This window comes from Parasteatoda tepidariorum, chromosome 1, assembly GCF_043381705.1.
Source record: "Parasteatoda tepidariorum isolate YZ-2023 chromosome 1, CAS_Ptep_4.0, whole genome shotgun sequence".
NCBI classification, from domain to species: Eukaryota; Metazoa; Arthropoda; class Arachnida; order Araneae; family Theridiidae; genus Parasteatoda; species Parasteatoda tepidariorum.
The window spans coordinates 95,574,226-95,599,874 of NC_092204.1; the positions used below are offsets into that span (position 1 = coordinate 95,574,226).

The following is a 25,649-nucleotide window of genomic DNA, read 5'->3' on the forward strand; positions in this document are numbered from 1 at the left end:
AATTTATTTATTACTCAAAGCAAATCGTTTAATCTTTCCTTATATGGAAGTGAAAGATCTTAAAATAACTTCTCTTTTGAAGTATTAATCTAATTATTATTCATTGGCATGTTTTTAGCCTTGAAGTCCCAAAATAGAATTTCTACCCTTATCTTTTACTAAAGATATTTAATAAAAAGGAATGAAGTTTTAATGCTTTTATTAATACAAAAGTATTTAATTTTTGTATTACATATATATAATGTAAAAATGTATCTTTGCCTTTGTACTAAATGTGAACACATACAATGATTTTCATTCATATTATTTAATAGACCTGGTTAAAATTACACTATCTCTTATAAACATGAGTAACTTATAACTGCCCCTAAGACGATGAATCGCTCAAAGTAAACGTTTCTTTAAATTGGCAAATATATAAAATTGTAAAGTGGTCTAAGTCTCCCCGAGTTACCACATTTACACTTGATTCTGCAACTATAGCCAATCAACACGACAGAAATAATTAAAATACACTTTAGATAACTTGTTTCCTAATGAAAAAATATTAAATGGTCGGTAATAGTTTCCCTAGTTAAAATTTCGTGATTCATAATAACGTCAGTATCTCTGATAAAACCAACGTTGTCTTAATATTAAAAAAAAAAATACTTCTGGCAGATTCTTTATAGAATGTATTATAATCTTACATCTTGTCAAGAAAAATCCGTGAGCTCTCTTTTTACGGTTAGCCATCCGCAAAAAAATATAACCCTCAAATCTCGATTAAATCCAGAAATTCTGGGAGTTGAGCCTGTAATTTACGGTCTACTAAACTATTTTTACCCGAGAATTTTACAATGTAAGTCGAGTGGAACTGCTCAATATATCTTAAACCCACAGCAGTTCTTCTACTTTTTCTCATATAGATAAAACGCTTAAAGCCACCATTAAACTCTTACATTATAATATTTAAAGCTAGTTTGAGTTTTTTAAAGATAAAATAAATGGGAAGAAGGTTATTAAAATGTTTATATCAATGTAACTTGTTTAAGAAAGCTTATGAAGTACGTTTGCAACAGCGTCTTTCGTTATGTAGCATAATTAGTAAAAGTTATAGATTTCAAAAATATCAGCAGGAAAATTACTCTTTAAAAATAATGCAATTATTTAAATGATAATTTCTAAAAAAATATATTTATAATTTTTAAATTGAAAAATATTTTTTTTAATATAATATAAAAATAAAGATAAAATTTTTTAAAAAATCTAGTTTAGGGTATCGTTTTGCGCCGTGTGTTTGTTTTTCATTTTTGAGCCACAGTACATTAGATTTCCACATTTTTTATTTTTCTAGATGAAAAAATATTAAGCAAGCTGAACAATTAGTTAACGTGCTCATATTTTGTTCACTCTTTATTGCTCACCATGCAAAATCACACTTATTTCGACGAGAAAAATATATATTTAAACCTAAGGAAAGTTATTCACTGTGCAAAAGTAAGACACTGTCTTTCCTTTATCTCTAAATAACATGGCAGCTGTCTGAAATTAGGTTCATGCATCTTCATGTAAATATTAGCAGTAATCCAGTCTATATTTTATTCACATACTCGGTTTTGTTCCTTTACTTCCATTCTTTCTGTGGGAAGTCTATGCAATCTCTCTAGCAGTTAGAAGCCTTTCTTTGTATTGGACACATAATTCTGCTGATTTTGTCAATTAACCGCTTTTTCGCTATGAGAATTTTACCTCTATCTACCCATTAAAAATTTAGCTTAACTTTCAAACCTTAGCCAAAGTAATCAAAGTATAATTTAGTTTTACACGTGAATTTAACTTCTCGCTCATAACTACCACACTACAACAAGCATTTCCAAGTATGACAGGAATGATTTAACCCTTTTTGATCCCTCTTTAATATCACTAAATTGATTCAATATTTTATTAACTCTTCCCCTTTTAGTTCAGACTTCGACAAGTGTATTGTTGTTAAGCTCGGCTAAAAAAAGCATTTAACTGCATTCTAAAGAATATGTATCAGTTCCTTGGGTCGGTAGAAGTGAACAAAGCATTTACAAGTATATAACTGCGTTCGATACAATATGTATCAGATTCTTGGGACTGTTGAAGCGAACAAAACATTTAACAAGCATTCAACTGCATCCGATACAATATGTATCAATTCCTTGGATCGGTGGTTGAAGCGAACAAAATATTTAACTGCATCCGATACAATATGTATCTGATTCTTGGAACGGTTGAAATGAACAAAACATTTAACAAACATTCAACTGCATCCGATACAATATGTATCAGTTCCTTGGGTCGGTTGAAGCGAACAAAATATTTAACAAACATTCAACTGCATCCGATACAATATGTATCAGTTTCTTGGGTCGGTGGTTGAAGCAAACAAAATATTTAACTGCATCCGATACAATATGTATCTGATTCTTGGAACGGTTGAAATGAACAAAACATTTAACAAACATTCAACTGCATCCGATACAATATGTATCAGTTCCTTGGGTCGGTGGTTGAAGCGAACAAAATATTTAACTGCATCCGATACAATATGTATCAGTTCCTTGGGTCGGTTGAAGCGAACAAAATATTTAACAAGCATTCAACTGATCCGATACAATATGTATCAGTTCCTTGGGTCGGTTGAAGCGAATCTAATGTTTCAGACTGTGAAAGAAACGGTAGTATGTACATACCCAAACGAATATTTGTAAGTGTGTGGAAAGTTATCACTTTTTTCAGAGAATTACACTCAATTCAAACACTTTGGGGGTTTTAAAAGGCTTTTAATCTCTGGTCAATAAGAAAACAAAAAGCTAAAAATCTTAGTTTCGATTTAAGCAGCTTTCTTTTAACCAATACATAGTGATCTAAAATTAATTAATTATTCTAAACGATCTGTTCAGTTCCATAGTTAGTGAACACTAAGGCTCTAAGGAACATTTTGCATTTTAATTTTTTCAAAAATCGAACACACAATGAATAAATGATTAAGCATTAATCAAATACCATCATTACTACTCAGTTTAACTTATAAATCATTATTTCTAATTCATAATTTTGACAATATTTCCAAGTATTAAATGAATTATTTTAAATGAATGAGTATTAATTACTGGTCTTCGGGTGGAAGTCAGCCCAATGATTTCAGCTAGTTCAAAATGACCAGTTAACCAATTCCAAACCAAACAGCCAGATAGAGATTGACAACGACCACCTGTCACCTTTTTTTTCAATTACAATATTTGGACTAGATACCTTGTCATCCATATTATTATACTACCGAACAAGAATGCTGAATCTTTATTTGGGTTATTTTATTTATTATTATTTATTATTATATTTCATTCCATACTTTTATTGATACTTCACACTCTCGAAAAACTTGTTCAACACTCCACAATAATCTCGTATTTTGAACCATAATACGGTGCAAATTTGTTGCTAACTTGAAAGTTGTTAAATTAAAACATGTTTTCATTAAGTTCAACTTAATAAGATTGCAGCAAACTTGAACGATTGTAAGGTTTAACGTAATTCAAAGTTCCGAACAGTTAATTTATATAAGAATATCACAAACAAATATTATTGGACGAGAACGTCTATCTTAGATAATATTGTAATTAACAACGCATATTTTGATTATTGTGACGTACTTCAGAATCGTAAACAATTTCGCTTATTTTTGTCAAAACTAGAAATAGAATCGACTTCTTCGTGGTATTTTTTTTTAACTTCCTTTGGGATATTCGAACTAACAGTAAGAAGAATCAATCTATTCGATCTGGGCGGAATAAAAAGTAAAATCACTAAATTCAATTTCAGTATAAAGGATCTCTTAGAACGTTGCCTCAACTCTCGTTCGTAAACGGATAAATATCTGTAACAAAGAAGTGTTTAAAAGAGCAAACTGTTATCGAATTTGTAGAATTCGCAATAACATTGAAATAAATGAATAAACTTCGTTCGCAAAGTTAATTTTCTTTTAAACTGAAAGGAAATGGTTTTTCTACTTAAAGTTTAAAATTAAATATCTTCATTGTTAAAAGAGTAATATCTGACACGAAATTTCAATCTAAGACGTAAAGTGCTTTGCCAATCCATTTAGGAAGCAAGAAGTACTCAATATTTGACATTTCTAAAGTTTCACTAGGTTAAGTCTTTCTAAAACCCTCTTCTACGTATGAAATCGCTGTTAAAACGTTATTCATTTAACCCCTTTGATTAATTTCTCTTGAAATGAAGGTAAATTCATCGTTTTAGTTAAATGGGTTTTAAAAATTTTTCTAAATATTATTGCAAAATGCAGGTCAGTGATTAATTCCCAATTTTTTTTCAAAAAATGGATTTTAATTCACAAACGCCTGACACTCCGATAGTGTGAGAAATTGCTGTATATTTTTGCTTGGTTAATGCAGACGATACTTAATGTTAAGAAATTTGACACAAAACTAACTTTCTCTGAATAAACATACCTTTTGTACGATCGATCTGGATTTCTGACTGTCAAAATATGGGGATAACTATAAATTTTTAAAAAAAAATATTAAAATAAAATAAAAACACCTTTATTAAAAAATCTTTTCAGAAAAAACCACCGTCTACGTGCAAAGTTGCAGTTAAAAAGTTATTAAGTCCTATTGAAATCTTTCTGGAAATGAAAGTAAATACATTGTCTTTGTTTATTTAACGATTTTTTTAAGCTTTATTACAAATTTCGAAAACATGTCACCAATTTTTGTAATAATATTACTATTTTTGCATATTGCCTTACACTGCCATCTGTAATTAAAAAGCCATTTCAAACAATTGAAAAATATCAAAACTAACCTAAAATCTAGATTTCAAGCAACTTTTCTTTTATTCTTGTGTTTCGGATCTCAAGCTATAATTAGTAACCAGTAATTTATGGTTTTAACTTGAAGCCGCAAATGTAAGCAGTGAAATAATAGCTATATCTCTCTTTTTTCGCCGACAAATGTTAAAGAATTACTATTTTGACAATGGATATCGATCTGATGCCGTCTTTCAATAAGAAAACCTATAATTTTCGTAATTAATAGTGAAGATTGTGTGTTTACACCTTTCATAGTAGGGATCAATACCCGAAACAAGCTATTTTCCTTGACGTCACGAAAGAAAAGTTTAACAAAGGAAAACGGAAATCTTACAAGTTTTACCAAATACAGAAAATACTTTCTGGCGATCAATGAATAGTAGCATATCTTATCATGTTTTTAACTCCTTCAAGATTTTAACGAGTAATACTGATTTTTTTATTCGAAATTTTTCGATTAAATACTATATGTAAGATATTTTTGTTTAAAACTAAAGAATTAAGAAAATCGTAAGATGCAAGGGAGATCCGTTCCCTGTTCACTTCATTCCCTGTTCCCTGTGAGTGTTTGAGAATATTTTTTTTTCTTGATGATGAATATATATTGCTACATCAAAACTAAAATATTTCTATTTGATATTCTAATCTAAAAATTCTTTATCATATTGACATAGATTTGGCACCATTCATTCCGAATCTATGGGGAAAAAATTAAAACCTAATATTTTTGTTCGAATGCTATTGCCCCTTTATTTGCAAATTTGTTATTTAAATTGTCATTTGATTTTTGGTTAAAATAAAAATTCGCTAAATATTTTTCGTCCTAGAGATTATTTAACAATAATGATAGAAATTAAGTTTTAATATTGCTTTTAGAATTTTCAATTAATGAAGTTAATAATATTTAAATAAGAAATTCAAGAGAAAAAACACTAAAAATTGCTAACTGTCGAACAAACTAGATATTTCGAAAAAAATCTCGAGTCCATATTGAAATAAAGCCTTATCACCGTATCAAGTTTCAACTCTATAGCTCCTTTTCTGGGAGTAGTAGATCGGCCCGCATATTATTTTTTTACTACAAGTTTGATAGTGTATAGTTCTCAAACTAAAAATCGAATATTTTTTTTTTCATAATTTCAAGTGAAGTCTTATAACGAACACCCCTAACTATTTGTAACGATTTTTTTAATATAGCGAGATTTTAATAAGTGCCAGGTCAAGTTAAAATTATAAGAAAATAATTATATTGGTTAAACCAATTTTCCACGAAATTTTAACTATTCTAAATTTGCGTATTTTAAAATTATCCAAATTTAAATATAATGTTTATTGCAGATTTACATAAGCTATTGGAGAAAATGCAAAATATTTTTTTACATGTGCAAAATACAATTAATTTTCTTTCATTTACTCTTACGCTTACACCTATTATTTTAAATATTTTGAATTTATAATTTAATGCACTACGGCAAAATTTCCGCACTCTATTTATTTTACCCTATAGGCAGTGTATGTAAAATACGATAGCTAATAAAATTACTTATTTCTCCATGGTCTATCCCGGTTATGATGGTTAAGTATTGTTAACATTTATTTATGCATGCCTTAAGATACTATAGTTTTTAATGACAAAATATGGTATGAAAAGCATGATAAATGTGGGTTTTAATAAAAAGCTTCTTACCTCTATATAGCAAGATATTTTAAAACTAAATTTCTAAAATTCCTTTATCAATTCTTCCATTAAGTTCTTCGTCTTTCAAACATTGCGAAAAAAATATACTATAAAAATTGTTCTATTATTTTTTAAAAAACAATAACTTTTATTCTTTTAATAGTTTTTTAAAGCTAAATTTCCAAAAATGCATTTAGTGTTTCTTTCTCTAAAATTTTCATGTTTCAAACTGTATGTAAAATAATTCTTAAAACTGTCGTAAAAATATTTCTATCCCATCTTATAAAGTGCAACTCTGTACTTTCTGTTTGAATTAAAAATCACTAGGAAATATAACTTGTACTTTAAACTTCCAGACGCATAATATACTTAAAACATTAACAAAAAAAAAAAAAAAAAAGAACGAAGGAATTATGTTTAAGATACTCTTGGATATTTCTAAGGATTTGTAGTAGTCAACTTTTCATGCATTGTACAAAACTCAAAAGTGTCGACGAACTTCTGAGTGTCACATTTTCAATGGGTCACTTACCAATCTATCATTTTATCGATTCAACGAAAATGAAAAGACGGAGTATTTTTTTAAAAAAAGTGCTGGAGTGCTGGCCTATTTCTTAATGCACACCAGATAAAAAGCCATCAAATACTGGGATTTTGACATTCAGAGATTTATGCACTGCTGAGTTAGCGTAATAGAAATAGCTCTATTTTCAATTGCAAACGATAAAAAAGAACAAATTGTTCCATAAGAATTGTTCTATAATATTAGAGTGTGTATTGAATTGGTGTTTCCGATAAATATTATGAATCATTAAGGCGATTCGTTAATTTAATTCCTTATTTCATTTCTGATTCAAATCAGTTTTTTTACGAACCACTTTATTTAAATTGTTAATTTTAGCCCATTTATGATGAAAATATTTTATGATTTATTTTGATACCGACTCAATCAGTTGTTCTGATTAGTAATTTTCATCGGTGATTCTAAACAACTGAATCGTTAATTTTAACCCATTATGAATTAAATCGTTAATTTAATCCATTTATATCGTTAATTTTAGCCCATTGATGATTGAATATTTTATGATTTGTTTTGATACTGATTCGATCAGTTGTTCTAATTATTAATTTTCATCGGTGATTCAAAACTACTGAATCGTTAATTATAACTCATTATGAATTAAATCGTTAATTTAGTTCATTTAGATCGTTAAATTTAGCCCATCGATGATGAAAATATTTCATGATTTATTTTGATACTGATTCAATCAGTTGTTCTAATTTTTAATTTTCATCGGTGATTCAAAGCAACTGAATCGTTAATTTTAACCTATTATGAATAAAATCGTTAATTTAGTCCATTTAGATCGTTAATTTTAGCCCATTTATGATTAAAATATTTTATGATTTATTTTGATACTGATTCAATGAGTTGTGATAATTAATAATTTTCCTCGGTGATTCAAAGCAATTGACTCGATTTCAAAAATATGGAATACGATTTGTTGATCCAATTTTGAACTGGTTGAAATTATCAATATTATTAACCTTCTGATTAGATTAGATTATTCGAAACATTTTAATGTAATCCATTGAGTTTATAAAATCTGTTTTAATTATGAGTTTACACACTTATTCGTTGATTTATTTGAATTGATTAATCAGTTGTTCTAATAAATGATTTTAATCCGTGATTCGAAACAACTAATTCGACTTCAATGACTTTATATACAATTCGTCTATTCAATTTTAAACTGATTTAAATCAGTGCTTTTAACCTTTTGATTCAATTCGATTTTTCAAAACATTTGATAGTACTTCAACGGAATCCCAATGCGGTGTTATAATTTTACATACCTGTAGCTTAATTGTTTTTAAATAAATGTAAAAGTAGTTTTCACTAAAAAAAAACATTACGATATATTTATTAATCAATTTAATTAAGTTATTAATTACACTTCAATATTCTGGTGTTTCAACGAGCACAATTTGGAATGAATGACGAGTGTATTATTTTAACTGAAAAAATTTTAACAGGAATCTTTCAACTAACGATTCAATGATAAACAAACTAATAAATTACATAAACATTACGAATAATACACATTCTAAAATATTTCCTAGAGGATACATATTTTTACTCTTAATGAAAATATACTTATTGAATTATAAACATTATTATTAGATTTTGCTTAAACTTGCAATTTTAATGTTTTAGCTAGATTTGAACGTTTTATTTCTTACAACACGCAAATTAAGAAATCTTATTCTTGAAAAATATTCAAGTTTTCTTGTTTTCGGATAATACAAAGATCTAATTTTCATAAATATCTTACCCTGACAGTGAAGATTTTTTTCTTTTTTTTTTAGCACTTTGTAACCACTTGTTAAAGAAAAAGAACTTAGGTCATTGTCCGCTTTCTTCATCTGCTGCCATCTGTTGTAATAAAAATGGATTTAAAAGTTCATCTCAAATATATTTGGGGAAAAGAAGAAAAAAAATAATTAACTTTATTGAATTAAAATTATTGTAGATTTTCTTCTTAATCTATTATTTGTGGCACGGATTTGGTGTTGAACGTATTTTCAACATATTTTCTCTGAGTCGAAATTTGATGTTCTACTATTTGAACGAAGTTCAAGAACAGATCTCGAGTTGTGATTAGTTTGAGATGTTTTTTTAATTATTAACGAAATTAAAAGAAATAATAAAATATCAATTTAGAAATAAAAATATAATTTGACCATTTCGATTATTTATTTTACAGAAAATGCAACAAGCACAAAATTAACCCACACCATTACCAATTACTTATTAATGAAATTTCATTATGTATTCCCAATAGCCCATTGTGCAGCTCTAGTGCGACGTAAATGAACAACAACAACAACATCATTATGTATTCAATTTTATAAATGAATGTCTTAATGAATTATTTTAAAATTGTAACAGATGCCGTGAAAGTAGGTTCATAATGGGTTTATAACGTGTTAAGAAAAAAAAACTTTATTTTGTTTCGGAAAGAAAAATCATTCAAATTTGATTTCAAGATTTTCTTTAAAAATAATTTTACGTTTTTGATATTTTGATAGAGCTAAGTGTTTCTGATATCATACACATGAAATTAGGTTAAATGTGAAATTTTTGTATGACTGATGGGTATTAATTTTAGTGGGGTTATCTTTTGAAATAAAAGTGATTTTACTTCCTCCATGTTCAATTAATTATAAGAGCTGAATTTGCTTAATTTACAAAGTAACTAATAACTGATTAAAATGTGTTCGTTACCCAGATTTTTAAGCTTTAAGCATTTTTATTTTTCATCGAAATTAAATTTTAAAAAGATATTAAAAGTTAAACTTTGGTACTGATTCAACGTTCGGCATTTCAATGAACAAGTTGAAACAAAAAATACTTAAAAATTTTAGTTATTTTTATTTAAAAAAAATACGGAAAATTTCGGTAAATTTTATTGCAGAAAAAGAGAAAGTAATTTTCTTGAGCGATATACTTAATATATTTTTTTACGATTTCTCGACAAATGGACAATAAAAACCTATACTTTTGGATTAGTAAATTAATATTTTATAGAGATTTTTTTATCGGACGAATTAGTATCAGGGTTTGTTGCAACAAAAAGAAGTGTCTTAAATCATCAAAAACCAGTACGCTTACTGGTTCGTTAATGCAATTAAATTGTCGATAACTAAATCTAACACCAAAATAGTAATCGAATTCTAACTTCTCAATCTATAAAACTATTAGATTGACAAGAAAATAATTTCGACTTCTAAGTGTGAAATAAAACTCAATATTCAATTTACCAAAAATTAAGAAAGTGAAAATCGAAAAAAATTGAGAAATTAAAAAATTTAGCCATGAAACTAAGTACATATGTATTTTGTAGAGACAATGTGCGAATGTGCGTTCATCATAATGCTAATATGGTACAAATATTGTTTCATGAAAAAATAAGAAATTTAAATATAAAAAATATGCTCCTTAGTCGATTTCCAAACAGCCACAAAAAATGGGTCTTCTTGCCAGAATGAAAGAGGTATGAGTGTCTCAGTAATATGTATGATTACCTCGGACACTAATGCATGTTTCGGCTGATCTGTTATTTTGTGTCCACTAGACTACCGGGGTGTCCTTGGGGGATATTGCTCCATTCCTCTCTCAAGGCGGTTATCAGCTCTTACACAGTTCGGGAAGGACATGTTCTTTCTGAAACGTGCCTACCAAGGGTATTCCAGACAGGCTCTAATAGGATTCAGGTCCGGGAAGAGGACATGCCACTGTATGCAGACAATACCTTCACTTTCTAGTGTATCCGATACCTTAGCGCTCTTGTGTGGCTGTGCATTGCCTGTTGTTTGTAAAAAACAGAAATTCTAAACTTACTACACCCCCAAAAAGTTGAACATGATCCAGAATAATCTCTCTGCAATACAGCTGGGATATAGCGCTACCTCGCTGATCACACCAGCACGCCTGGGCCACACCGACCACGTTCATGAAAATAGTGCTGCGCATAACATGTTCCACCCTCTCTCCAAACTAACTGGTGATCAGAATAACTTGTCACAGTGAAACGGGACTCATCGTAAAACATCACTCTGGCCCACTGTTGGTGTGTCCAACCAATACTTTCTCGACGATGACGTGGTTGAAGTGAGATGCATCGAGCAGGCTTCCGTGCATGCAAACTAACTTGATTTAATCACCCTCAGTTTGTTCTGGAAACGTGTGCACCGGTAATGGTTGCAAGGTCTGCAGCTATCTTACTAGCAGTGATATTTTTATTTCTTTTTGCAACTAGGGATACATATTAATTCTCTCCAAGTGTGATTTCTTACCACGACCACCGGCATGCTTTCGCATAGCATTTCCAGCTTTAGTGGCCTTTTTTTTCGTGTGACGACACTTTTTGGCACTTCCATTACTGTGGCCACAGTGGGGGGCACTTAAGCCTGATTCCAGTCATCCAACTACTCGCCCACGATCCTAAGCACTTACATTTATTTTGCACTTAATTATTGAAACACCACCTAAATTTTCACAGAATTAAGTTCAACAACCCTCGACGTTGTATTGTTTAACCGCCTATCAGCATAAGTTTTCGAATGAATGAAGAGCGTGAATACACTGCCCTGTAAACAGATAACTGTTTTACCACACCCTCTGCTCTTGGTTTTACAGTTATTGGTGGGCTGCCGAGAAAGCCACTTTGCATCAATCAGTTTATCCTTAGCAATTGTCAAGGAGTGCATTATGCTGGGCACTAAGGATTGGCGACAACAATCGTTTTACATTTAAAAAAATTAAAAATAAAAAGATTTTAGTGTCTCTGTCTCCTTGCAAACAACAATAAGTAATTCACAAACTCATCCCCTCTCAGGTGCTTTATAATATTTGAATGGTGACAAAATGAAATATATAGATAGCTTTTGTTGGCAATGCAAGTTTTATTTTTGTAAATAAATGTATTTTCAACGAAACCATAAAAAATTTCGCTCACGGCCAAATGTGCTCAAGACCAATTTTTTTTTAGACGAATTGTGCATGCGACAAATTATGCTTATGACGACTTGTCAGATTATGCTTATGCTTTTGACGACCAAAGAATTGTGCCCAAGACGAATTATACTTGTCACGAAATGTACTCACAGTGCATAATGCCCACGACGACCTGTCGCTTCTATGAATTGAACGAGATGAATTGACGCGACACTACCTCATACATATTAAACGAAAGGTATGAAATTGCTGGAGCTGGTTAGAGCATGATCTCGCATCCATCATGTAGTCCAGACCTTGCCCCATCGTATAATCAAAGTTTACAACAACAAAAATTTTAATGGTGAAAATTTCTGTAATAGCAATTACCTCAAAACACTCTTGGTTGCTTATAAGAACCAGAAGTACTATGAGAGCAAGATTATGAAGTAACCAGAAATATGACATGAGGTCAACGAACAGAATTTAAGATATACGATTGATTTAAGTTATTTTTGTGTAGGAAAAATATGAGTTTAATTCCACTCTAAGAAACCGAAATTACTTTTTTGCCATCCAAATATTCTAAATTCAGTACATTGGAGCCCTTAGGCAAATCGGCATTTTCATTTTTCTCTAAAAATGTGTCGTTCTAAAGTTTTCACTTTTTCTTAATAAATATCTCACCACAAACAAGTTGCTTTCAAATCTAGAAGTAAAACTTGTCGTATCGAACAACTTTCACAAATTCAATACTACCAAACATCATTTATCGTTCTCAGTTCCTAGAGTAGCCAAATAGAATGCGTCGCTGAATTACGTTTTGTCTGAAGGGCTTAAATCTCAGTTTCAGTATATATTTTAGCAATATTAAGTTTCCTTCGACGTATCGAACTGTTCATTCGAAAGTTGAGAATTGCAACTACAGGATTCTATTGATTCTATTTGATTTTTTTCTATTGGAAAAATGCAAATTTATTCTATGGTAAGAGTTTTCTTTTGTTCCGAATTCACCTATAATCAAATCAATTGAGAGGTGCCCATGAACTTTGATCTAAATTCACTGGCATTGAGTCATTTATATTAATTGGAATTTCAATTTGAACTGCTATTAGCTATCGATTTCAACAAATAAAGTGAAATTAATTTAATTTTTTTGATGTAATATTAACAAGTCTTAGTCACTTAGTTTTAAAACATTCTTCTTCTTGAGACTACAGCCCAGAGCAGGCCAGCGCCGTACCAATGAGATTTTTTTTCCATCTCAGCCTGTCATCGAGATATCTAAGTGCGAGTTTTTCTTGTTTTCTAATTCCACAGGTTTTAAAATATACTTTAATAATTAAACGATGCTTCCCTGTTTAGCTCGAACAATGAAAAACTGTTAATTCTACTACAGCTAACTCCATTATTTAGATTCTTATGTAAACCTTTTAGAGCCCTCTACAAAGAAAAAAAAAGGACAATTAATTGCATGCTGACATATTTGGATATGATTTTCTTTTTTTTTCCCTACTTTTTAAGTAACTAATTATCATTTTCGAAATGTAACTTTTTTTGTTTTCTTTTATTTAAAATGTATATTGAACCTTTTTATGAAATTTTAAATTTAAAAATCGTTAGTGTGTTAAAAACCTTTCCTACTTATTAGATGATATTCCCCTGTTTATCAAGTATTTGAAGCATGAAATTAATATATATCCGTTAAAAATTATTTTATATGTTATTATTATTATTTTTATATATAACTAGTACCTGAAATATCTTAGTGTCAAATATGAATATACGAAAATAATTTGATCATATTTAGCAAAAATGGGTGTAAATATATAATTTCTATTTGTCCTCCGGCGCGGTGTCATCCTACAATAACTTTGAATGAGAAATTAAAAGTACTAACAACCTTATCTATTTAAGTTCGGTAACAAGTTCAATTTTACACTTTTTAATAATAGAGATGTTCCAAAATATTAATTAGTTTCTTAGATGGTATAGAAATTATATGCATATTATGATACGTATCAATATGCTAATATTTTAAAGAGAGATATGATAAAAAAATTATTTTAGCGGACGATTCTCGGTCACATTTTTTGTTATCGTTTTCTAATTTTAAATTTTATTTTTTTTATTAATTTTTCGTAATAGTTTTTTTACAGTATTATTTTAGTCGAATGTCATTAATTTTATCGTTATTTAACTATATTGTTTTTTTTAGTGATAAACTTAGAGAATGTCGATTGCTCTTTTGAAATAAAGATTTTACTTTCATTATTTCCTTGCATTTCTAAATATCATCAAATATGATGCAGCAAAACGATTTTTTAGCGTTCGTTTGCCGAAACTGGAAATATTCATCTTTTATTTTTAAACAAAAACTTTTATTCCTCTTTATGAAAAAAAAAACTACAGAGAAATATGTAAAAATAGTTTCCACATCAATGGTGGAGCATGTAAAAAAGTAACACTTTTTTTTCCTCCCAAAGAGAGACTAAATGGCAACATTCTTGCCCAAATGATTTCAGCACCCTGCTACGGTGAAAACTGAACTGCTAGTTTTAAAAGATGTTCATCGCTTTTTTTTTAATTATATTCTATTGATTCTATGGAGCGTGTTAATGAAGACAAAAGTACATTTTGTGAAGATGAATTACAATTTAATTTCAATATTTAAATTTTTTTTTTCCATTTTTCTTATTCGAAAATTTATTTCTATAACTAAAATATATATTTTTATGTTTGACGTGTACTTTTAAACCATTTAAACCGATAGCAGAATATATACGGATATGAATTATTGCTTATTGTTATTTAATAAACATTTTATTATTCTTTTCTCTGTTTTTAGTCTAAATTTATCACATATTCAAATGAAATATGGAGTAATAAGTAAAAATATAACAATAATAATTTTACGAATACAAAAACTATAATCTAAGACTAAAGATTTTGAATTGATTTGAGGAATTATGAATATTATGAAAAATTGATGTGAAGAATTATATTACTCAAATGCTCAGCATGAACAAAATAATAATAAAACTGAAAGTAATGGAAACAGATGCGTTAAATTTTATTGGAATCAAGTGGAAAATATCAACTATAAATCAATAAATCACATAGAAGTATTATTTGTTTATGCTTTAAATATATAATTGTACATAATTAAACAAAAATGCGAAAGAGGCACTTAATTTTAAATCGTAGACAACTTTACAAATTTGCAGTTTATTTTAGATTTGGCAGAGGGCGCAGTTCCCCTCCAGCAACAATGCACGCTCGAAAAAACTTTAAGAAAAACGCTGTGATGGCGTCAGACTGGATCGTCTTTATGTATTATCTTTGATGGACGAACCATTGCTTTGAGGGGCAATTATTGCACAAAATTGCCAGATTAAGCACCATCTTTAAGGCTTGTAAACTGGATTTAATTTATGTCTGCAGAGTTCCACTATGATGACAAGTAAAAAAGCAGCACATTTTATTTTCAAAACGTGACAAAATGTCAACACTTTTCGACCAAAATTGTACAGCGCCCCGCTGTGGTAATAGATTATATTGCGCGTTGACGATTTGTTTCATTTTTATGTCTAAGACAAAGAGAGTCTTGAATAATGTTACATGTTTATAATCATCTTTAATGAACACAAATTTTCGCAAGCAAAAAAAAATTAGTAAATAAATAAAACAAGACAAATTAAATGAAAAAAACTTCTTAACTTTAGAACTATATATAATTACAGTCGTAACATTATTGGGAAATAAAAAGAGTAAACAAAAATATGACAAAGACACAAAATTATTAATTGTTGAGCATCTATCTGCTCTTCATGTCAGATCGGTGAACGTCACTGCGAGATGGGCGAAAAAGTGTGATGACGTCACAATTGATTAAACATTAGTCGTTCATATTTCGTTCAACAAAAATTTTTGAATAGCATAAAATAGTTAAAACTTTGAAAAGAAAGTTTTTCCCCCTTCAAAAACAAATTTTTATAAAAGATGAATCAATAAAAACTTGAAATTTAGAAGAAAAAGAAAATCATTAACTTAAAATAATTTAAGTAACGAATTATCCGAAGCTAAACTTATTTTAATCCCTAAAATCTTAATTTTATTTTTTGTATTTTCCCTTTTATTTTATTCTTGAGTTTGTATTGTAAAAAAAATGTTCTCGAATGTGCTGTTCTGGAAAAAAAAAATTCTTTCGAAAAAATGTTGATTAAACCTAAGAAAATAATAGGCAGAATTCTGCTTCTCCAAGTAAAAGTATCTGCCAAACAAAAATTAAGTCTGATTTCACTTCAATAACCAAACGAAAAATATGGTATTTAAATTTAAACATTTTCGTGTCAATTTGTTGTATGAAACCTAAATACACATCAACCTTCAAAGTATTACTTTGAATATTTAAATTCAAGAATTGTTTCAAAGTTTAAATAATATTTTCTCATTCATAAAGATACTGTTTGATCCAATTTTTTAAATAAAAGATCATCTTAAATTCGTTTAAATTTTAAATTGCAACATCTTCGCATCCCTTAAAAGTGAAAACCTATTCAAAATGGAAATTCACTCCTTAATCCATTTGAATCATTAAATGCAGCCCTTAGAAACTGCGGCCAACAATCTGATTGGCTGAGATTTCGATCACGTGGAAAGAGTTTGGTCAACCAATAAAATAACGTTTCTCCCGTTATTTAGTGCTTTTAGTTCTAGAAAATAGCTCTTTTCTCGTTGCCACCGGTAGCTTCGGTATTTTGATCTGCGTTATACGTTTAATTTTCTAGAAATCGTTTCTGGTCTCTATGATATTTGAGTAACTAATTTGCTTAATGGAACAGAAGTGTGTTACTAAGAGGAACGTTTTAATTTTTGAAACCATACATGATAATAAAACTAAGTTCGACGTTATAATTTTTCTATTTACGATAAGATATTCCTCACTGTAAAACACAAAAAAAAATCGTTTGCATATCAGTTTATTGTTTTTATATGCTTATAACTGACTTATTATTTTTAACTATCTCTTTATTGTTTTTAACTAAATTTTTATTGTTTTTAACTATCTTATTTTTTGCAAAGTATTTTAAAATTCAATATTAAATTTTAAGCAACTTACAAACTGTTTTCACATAACTATTTGCAACCCAATAATTATTTTGCTTTATTACATTTTAACAAAAAAACAACAACTTAGCATTAAAAGTTTGAAAGCGATTCTGATAAATATTGAAAAAAATCTAATAAAACTTTTTTTTTCTCTTTATAAATAATTTTTTTATGGTATTTCCTGGCACAAAAGATACTTTACAACATTACTTCAATGTATTTATTCTCCGTACTTAAAAGTAATGGTGTTGTTCGATGAGAAAAATTAAGCGTTGTTTTTGAATGATTCATATGTTACCTAAAAAGAAAAGATTATAATAGAATTGTTGAAAACAACTTAGAATAGCAGATAATAAATTTTAATTCATAATTCATATTTTTTTCTGAATTTGTTTTGCGCTAGTTAAATAATAATATACGGTAAGGATAGAATAGTTGGTAGAGCGTTTGGCTCATGTCAAAGAGGTAGTGAGTTCGACCTTCGCCGACCAAAGATGGTGACGCTAAATCTGTCGGGATCACAAAATCATCCAAGTTCCAATAACAAATCAATACCTCTGGGGGTACTGGATCAGAGATTGACTTGCTCTAATTTAGCTCAAAATTACATTACGATCTGAGGATGGATGAATGGTGTGTGAATGTGTAACGAGCTGTGACGTATATATGTGGAAGAAGTTGAATTCTTGGCTATAGATGGCGCCACTGGGAAACAAAAAGGACACCCCTCTGCCTTAAAATAGACTTGTCAGTATTGACAAGTGGCACAAGCTAAAAACAAATACTATTGTAAATGAAAAATTTCTTTTTTAAATTTAAAGGTATCCATAGGATAGTAAAAATTACCAAAATATTAAAAAGGATTAACTTATTTGCATTAAATAATGTTTTGAAAAATTAACGATTACCGGTATATTCATTATTTTTCATAAATTCCAACATTAATTTCATTCGAACCACATTCGAAACTTGTGGGTATTTATTACCTACATATTTTTGCACATTGCCTTACATTTTTTCACAATATTTTGCTATGTATAAATTTGTATCGTGCAAAAAAATGAGAAGACAAAGACAAATTATAGAGGGAAAATATTATGAAATAAAAATATTAAAGAAATCTTCAGAAATATAAATGAAATATTTTAAAACTTAAATATCTAAACTTTTGACAGAAGGGACAGAATTTATTTTGTTTAAAATAGTTTTTAAAAACACTAAGTTCTCCTTAAAAATTAAAGTCTTCTTAAAAGTTTAGTTAAAATATAATCAATGAAATTTCTGAATGATACTGAAGTCGTACTAAAATGTGATATCTTCAGTAATAATAGAAATATTGTAATTTCTCTACATACCAACATTAACGTCTAAAATGTTCCATCTCCAATTCAAGTTTATGTGGTCTTCCAAATTGACATAAACATTTCTCGCCAATTACAATAACTGCTCTGTCACAAATATTCCTCTCTGTACCAACAGGTAGTAGAGACGCTTCTATGCAGCTATAACACGCATTAGTACTTTACTGGGATTGATAGAAGAGGTACTCCACGAGATGTATCAATATGATTACCATTTTAGTTGGGTTCCATTAAATGACTTAAATTAGAGCAGTTAAGTTGATAAGCATGTTGAAACACCCGTAAAATTTAAAGCTAAGGAGAATATATAGAACTTATCTGTTCTGGGTTTGATACACTTAAGTAAGAAAATGACATTTTATTTTTTTCTCAACTTTTCCAGTTAGTAGTATTTTATTTTTTGATAACTTTGACGTGATATATTTGAAAACAATAGAGTTGGTCTGATAATAAAATCACATCTTCTATGTCGTCACAAGTAAAATTTTAAATAAAGGCGTTGCGCAATGCTATAAAAAAATGCCTTATATGGAAATGTTTTACCAACGTGCGTGAAACAAAAATCAATATATTTTCAGTATAAAAATGTGTTTTATCAATATATGTAGAGCTTAAAAACTGAGAATACGACTTAGAGGAGAATACTGAGAATACTTGTAAAAACTGAGAATACGACAGTGATATTGATAATTTTCATCTAGGTGGAAAAATGTCACCGAATTGACGATTTTTAAAAAAAGTTGAATAACTTTTTAAAGATTTAAGTTATTTGTCTGTTCTAAAGCCCAGATAATTCTTCACGGCAAGATTATACATATAGTTTTGCTTCAAGTGTAAAGCACTTTAACTATGGTTTTTTTATTTTTCTTGGCGGATACAGAGATTCGAAAAACAGCACTAAGAGTTTGTTAAAAGCAATAAGCATTTTTTTAAATCTAATTTTTCGGCAGTCAAAAATTAATTCTAATGCAACATTGCTTTTTTTTAATTAAAAAAGTTCGCAAAACGTCAGAATTATTCATTGATTTATACAAATTTCATCTCGTTTAAAAAATCTCGCCAAGTCGGAGATATTTTTTTAAAATTTTTTATATGTTTTGAAGTGTTTATATGTCTTCGTTCCATATAATTCTTATCGTCAAAATATTATTAAAATTTTAGCTTTGTCTCAAGTACAACGCATTTAAATATGGCTCTTCTTTTCTTCGTGATAGAGCTTAGAAAAACATTCAAACTACGGCTTTTTCATTTCCATTGGCGTGAAAAATTTCTCCAAGTTACTCAATTTTCAAACATTTGTATGTCTTTTTAATAATATAAGCCTTTTTTTTCTATTTAATTATTTACCCCGAAATAGTGTGTGTATATATTCTATAAATATAGCTTTGGTTCAAGTTTAAAACCCTTAAACTGTGACTTCATTTTTTTGGCGAAAGAGCTTCGAAAAAATATTCTTTTGTAAAAATGTGAGATGAAGCTTTTTTCTGCAACCTGTCGCAACGGTTTAAAATTCCAAACATTATAGCCAATCCATTTAAGGCTTTCTTTTTTTCTTAAATATTCAATAATTATATTAAAAAATAATCTAAAGCTCCGAATATTTAAATAAAAAGTGACGTCTTTCCATCATTAATCTCGTATTTGTATTCAATTATACCCTCTAGCTAATGCCAAAATAAAATCTGGCATAAAACGTTTCTTGGAAGCAAGGTTATTTTTCGGAAATAAAGCACCTGCGTGCACTACATTTCCAAGTTGATAGGATGGAATAATATTCATTCATTTTTATCTAACCTATTTAGTTTATTTTCGAAATGGCTTAAGTTCTTACTTTGTTTTCTGTTTTATTTCCGATAATAATTTTACAAATTTGGCATCAAGGAAAAACTGAAGAAAGTACATACTAAGTTACACGCCATAGTAAATCTTTCAAACGTTGAAAATTGTTTTTGAAATATTTCTTCTTAGATGATTGATAGTAGGTTATGCTTATAGACGATATACCGTATGAGGTATTCTTTTCGATATCTAAACATTACGCAGAGAAAGGCTTGCATTTTTTTCTCCTATTATAGAAATTGTTTTACCTTATTTAAATGAAAAAACTTCATTCTATTATACGTATTGCGCAGGCAAAAAAAAAATACATAATCTAGTTTAATAAACGCTCTTTTTAAACGGAACGAAAATTTCAAAATATAGGAAAATCAGTTTATAATGCATCACTTTTATATTTTTTAACTTTTTTTTATTTGAATTTAAGTAAAATTTAAATGCCCCTGTTTTGTTAAATTTATTTAAATTATTTTAGATGATTTGTATCAATTTAGTTTTTAATTAACTAGGAACGGTTTTTAATGTTAATTTTTGGTCGTGACTAATTAAGCAACATACATACATTATAATATTTACTAACTTTAGACAATATTCAAAAAATTCAAAAGCTATGTTTCATCATTTAAAAAATTCAGAATCTACATGCAAAATTTAAAAATTCAGAAATTATGCACAAGATTTAAAAAATTCAAAAGCAACGGTCAAGTATTTAAGAAAAATTAAAGCTATGTAAAATGTTTAGAGAACTCGCAAGCTATGAATAAAAATATCAAAATTTGAAAAACATGTAGAAAATTTAGAAAATCTGTAAGTATGAAAATCTGCAAGTGATGTTAAAAGTTAGAAAGATACTTATCGATTTTAGAACGAGTAATCCAATCCTGGCTCAAACCATGACAGCAAAGTGCCACACTGACTGCAAACATTATTATAAGAACTGTCAATGTGTGGAAAACAGCGGCTGTTGACGGTGCTCGAGATTTAAATTCGCCATATTAAGTTAATTTACAGATGTTTCCGTCTGCGCCTTTTCTCCCTCTTTTGAAGCTGATTTTCTCATTTGTTCTAGGTTTTCACACATGAGTGTCACATGTTTTCGACCACAAATCAGGCATTTTATGAAATTCCTGCAGTACTTAGCTACGTGTCCGGGAACCAAACACGCAAAACACCCTTTTTTACTTTTTACAATTTCCTGCCTCTCAACTAAAGGCTTCTTCTGGGCGGAAAAACAGTCGAAACTATTATGTTTGCTATCACAAAATAGGCAACCTCTTCTTTGTTCTTTTACGTAAGAAGCTGTTTCATTAGAGGGTACTTCTTCAATGATTTTTTCGTCAAGCCAGCTTTTGAAGACCTTTGTGCCGTCTTAAGAAAATGTTCCTGTGCTTCAAAATCTTTTTCCTTTTTCAATTTCTTCTCAATGGGATCTTTGATTCCTATTAAATCTAATCTCCATAGATCGGCCATCGCAGCTTCTTACGTAAAAGAAGCTGTGTGGAAAACAGCGGCTGTTGATGGTGCTCGAGATTTAAATTCGCCATATTAAGTTCATTTACAGATGTTTCCGTCACTCTTCCCATTGGCCAGAGAACCTTCTTTTTACCTTCAGTTTCAATTAGGACGATATCTCCCGCAGCTATTCGTTGATTACCTTTAACCTTGGACGGGCGCATTACTAATTTTCCAAGGTATTCGTCAAATCGCTTTCTTAAATCTTTCCTTAGATTTTGTTGATAACGAAATCTTCTCTTTAGGTTTACTCTGTCGATATTATCCAGGTCTGGAACACCCACCTCTGTTAACTCACCTAAGAACAATGCAGGTGTCAGTGGAATCAGGTCATTGGAGTCTTCGGAAACATACGTTAGGGGTCTTTAGTTTACAGTACTTTCACAATCGATAAGAACACTTTGTAGTTCTTCGTAATTCAATGAAGATCTACCTAAAACTTTTCTCAAAAGGGTCTTGATCAGCTTCACCATGATTTCCCAAAAACCTCCCCACCATGGGGCAGCAGGGGGACAGAAGTACCACTGAATTCTTTTTATTGAAGATTCTATCTCGATCACGCTCCAATCTAGAGATTTGAATAGGTTGTCGGCTCCCACGAAGTTTGTTCCATTGTCACTATAGATGACCTTTGGTCTGCCCCTTCGGGCTATGAATATTCGAAGAGCCAAGAAAAAAACCATGTGTAGAAAGTGACTGTATCAGTTCTAAATGGATGGAGCAGTGCACAGCACATGTGAAGAGGACGAAACACGCTTTCGATTGGTTATTAAGAATTAAGGGGCCACATAGGTCGACTCCACTGACTTCAAAAGGTGACGCATCTCTGACTCTATTTTCTGGTAAGACCACAGGAACAGTTTGTATTGGTTTGGCTTCGTGTCTCTTGCACCTTATACATCGTTTCAGTACCTTTCTAATTGCTTTTTTACTCTTTATTATCCAAAACCTTTCTCTTAGTTTAGACATCAATACATTTAAACAGCATGGCGCATTTTTAGATGCAAATCCAAATTTATGCAGTCAACAAGATCATGTTTGCTAGGTAGTAGAATAGGAGATATAAAATCAGCGTCGTCTTTCCTTTCTGTCAACTTGGTTTTGACGCGTAGAAGGCCTCCCTCATCTTTAAACACAGATATTGTTTTGAGCCTGTCAATGTCTCCTGGGACAAAAACCATTTGCTGAACTAGTTTTGCCAACCTTTTTTCAGCTATCACCAATTCAGACACTTTCAGTTCACCAGTTTTTCTCTATTCTTTCTTGAGCTGTGAATTGCTTGTGAACCTCAGCATCTACGCTATCATTCGTAGAATCTTCGAATATTTAGAAAAGTAAGAGAAAATCCATGAAATATCTACATTAATGCCGCAAGTTGAGATTGTTAAATATTGCCGTTGGTCAGATATTATTTCTTCTCTGTCGATGTTATGATTCAATTGAGAGTCGTCTTCTTTAGTCAATTGGTTGCAATTGGTCAAAAAACCACCAGACTTTGACAGTTCTTTTACAATTTCCTCGTCATTGTGGACATCAATCTCTGTGGTAATATTCCAAGTTGGTTCTTTCAACCAGGCTGGACCCCCCCCCCACCATTTCATAGCTTTCAATGTTTTAGAAGAACATCCTCTGGAAGGAAGATCTGCCGGGTTCAATTTTCCTGCAACATGGAGCCAGGAGAAGAAGTCGCTCGATTTTCTTATTTCATCTGTGCGATTCCTAACAAAAACTGACCAATTTTCTGCTTTGGTTATCCAAGCGAGAACTGTTGTGGAATCGCTCCAAAAGTATTGCTTGATATTCTTCCAGTCAAGAGCTTGTGCAACTGATTGTGAGAGTCTAGCTCCCACCAAGGCAGCGGTTAACTCCAACCTTGGTATGGTCCCTCCTTTGAGTGACGTAATACGAGACTTCGCCGACACAAAACTGATTTTATCGCCATCTTTCTCTTCAATCCTTAAGAAAACCACAGCTGCATAAGCCTCTTTACTGGCATCGCAAAATGTATGTAAGGAACAGTTCTCTAGATTTTCTGAATTAACCAGAATCCATCTGGGAATCTCAATTTCTTCCAATATTTTTAATTCTGCATACCACTGACGAAACTCTTTTTTCAGATCTTCTCTTATCTCTTCATCCCAAGCAACACCCATCGGCCCATGCCTTTTGTAGCATTAACTTTAGGCACAGCATGACTGGAGTGGTAAATCCAATAGGATCGAAAATGCGGTGAGCGATAGACAGAATAGATCGTTTAGTGACTTTTTCCATATTGATTTCTTTTAACCAACTCATATTTACCTTGAGGGTGTCCTCCACTTTATTCCATTTCAAACCTAATATAGTTGATTCTGTGGGCGAGTCTTTGCAATGTGAGTTTTCCCAACTTCTCAACTCGAAACTTCCTTTTTTCATCAATTCAATAGATTTTTGCTTAAATTCTTCCATTTCAAGTGGAGTATCTACACTGGTTAAAGAATTGCCAACATAGAAACTCTGTAAGAGCCTTTTCTTGAAATCTTCATCGTTATCTTGGTCATTTTGTATATGATACCTGATAACAGCTGCCAAAAGAAAAGGACTACTCGTTACCCTGAAGACAACTCTTGTATGTCGAAATATTTTACACTTTTTGTCCTCCTCATTTTGCCACCATAAGAACCATACAAAATCTCTATCTTCTTTGGCGACACTTAATTGTAAAAACGTTCTTCTCACATCTGAAAAAATACCAATACTTCTTTCCCTAAAACGCAATAAGACATCCGGGATAAGTTCAATTAAGTTAGGACCGCTGTGTAAACAGTCGTTAAGGGAAGGGTGTCCTTTCATACGGGCAGAAGCATCGAATACCGGCCTTATTGAGGTGGTGCTGCTTTCTTTTATTCAACTTTTTCCTTCTTAGCAACCTTATTATCTTTCACTTTAAGCAGGCCAAAACCTTCCATAGCTAAATTAATTAGGGCTTCACCCTCCACTTCTTCCTTTAAAAACACCATCAGTTTGTTCAGCCTTTCTTTGGCTTCTAATTTTGGAGTTAAAGAATTACTCCGATGGTAGGGCTTCAAAAATTCTTCCGGAAAACAGGATTCTACCATCGGGTAGAGAATAGATGCGCACTTGTCTGTAGTAACCCCGAGAGTGTCCAAAGCTCTTAAATATATTTCCAGCTTATCATATAAGGAAGTAAGCGGAAAAGATCTATTCAACTGAACATTAATAATTAATTTGAGAAGTTCCCTTGCGTATATCTCCACCAAAAGATCCTCGTTTCCAAATCTCGATTTCAGACTATCGATGGCTTTAGTATAATTTGCCCCCGTTGGCGGGAAACTTTCTACAATCTCTCTCGCTCTGGAACCCATCACAGTAGCTTGTATCAGATAATGGAATTTGTCTTCAAGGGCAATATCCGCATCCTTATCTATGTGCTGAAATTGGCTCCAAAAAGGAAGCCATTCCTTGACATCGCCGCCAAACTGCCTGAACTCCAGCTTTGGTAACGTAAATTTTCTCCTAGCATTAACAGCTTCGGCATTAATTGAACTTGAATTGGCGATATTATGAATTGTCGATTCTCGATCTTGCGCCTGTAATCTGGCCATTTCCAATTCATGAGCCATTCGGGCCATTTCCAATTCTATGGCTTCTTTTTCTTTTTCTTGAAGCATAGCCATTCGGACCTTTTCCAATTCTTCCTGTTTCTTTCTCTCTTTAACAGTATCTTCAAATACCTGTTTTACGAATTCTGGATCCTTTTTATATTCATCGCTAGCCAAAATCAAGTGTTTTAATTTTGCTAAAGTC

The 25,649-nt window shown here is 30.6% G+C and overlaps 4 protein-coding genes across 7 annotated transcripts in view; 1 reads left to right on the forward strand and 3 right to left on the reverse strand.

Annotated features, from left to right (window-relative positions):
* Positions 1 to 25,649, forward strand: part of LOC107453971 (TGF-beta receptor type-1) — a 716,084-nt gene that overhangs the window by 264,203 nt on the left and 426,232 nt on the right. The window lies entirely within an intron of this gene.
* LOC139426640 (uncharacterized) lies at positions 21,779 to 22,525 on the reverse strand. Its single transcript, XM_071186084.1, has 2 exons — positions 22,222 to 22,525; positions 21,779 to 22,140 (listed from the first exon to the last, which is right to left on the reverse strand). Exons 1-2 carry the CDS (start codon positions 22,523 to 22,525, stop codon positions 21,779 to 21,781), a joined length of 666 nt encoding a protein of 221 aa, XP_071042185.1.
* On the reverse strand, positions 24,023 to 24,674 carry LOC107453969 (uncharacterized). Its single transcript, XM_071186087.1, has 2 exons — positions 24,144 to 24,674; positions 24,023 to 24,037 (listed from the first exon to the last, which is right to left on the reverse strand). Exons 1-2 carry the CDS (start codon positions 24,672 to 24,674, stop codon positions 24,023 to 24,025), a joined length of 546 nt encoding a protein of 181 aa, XP_071042188.1.
* LOC107453968 (uncharacterized) lies at positions 24,725 to 25,519 on the reverse strand. Its single transcript, XM_016070988.1, has one exon. It carries the CDS (start codon positions 25,517 to 25,519, stop codon positions 24,725 to 24,727), a length of 795 nt encoding a protein of 264 aa, XP_015926474.1.

Coding starts and splice junctions, on each gene's coding strand:
- LOC139426640 (XM_071186084.1), bottom strand. CDS start 22,525: ATGGTTTTTTTCTTGGCTCTTCGAATATTCATAGCCCGAAGGGGCAGA. Junction 22,141..22,221: donor TGTTCTTATCGATTGTGAAA/GTACTGTAAACT, acceptor CATTGTTCTTAG/GTGAGTTAACAGAGGTGGGT.
- LOC107453969 (XM_071186087.1), bottom strand. CDS start 24,674: ATGAAAGGACACCCTTCCCTTAACGACTGTTTACACAGCGGTCCTAAC.
- LOC107453968 (XM_016070988.1), bottom strand. CDS start 25,519: ATGGCTATGCTTCAAGAAAAAGAAAAAGAAGCCATAGAATTGGAAATG.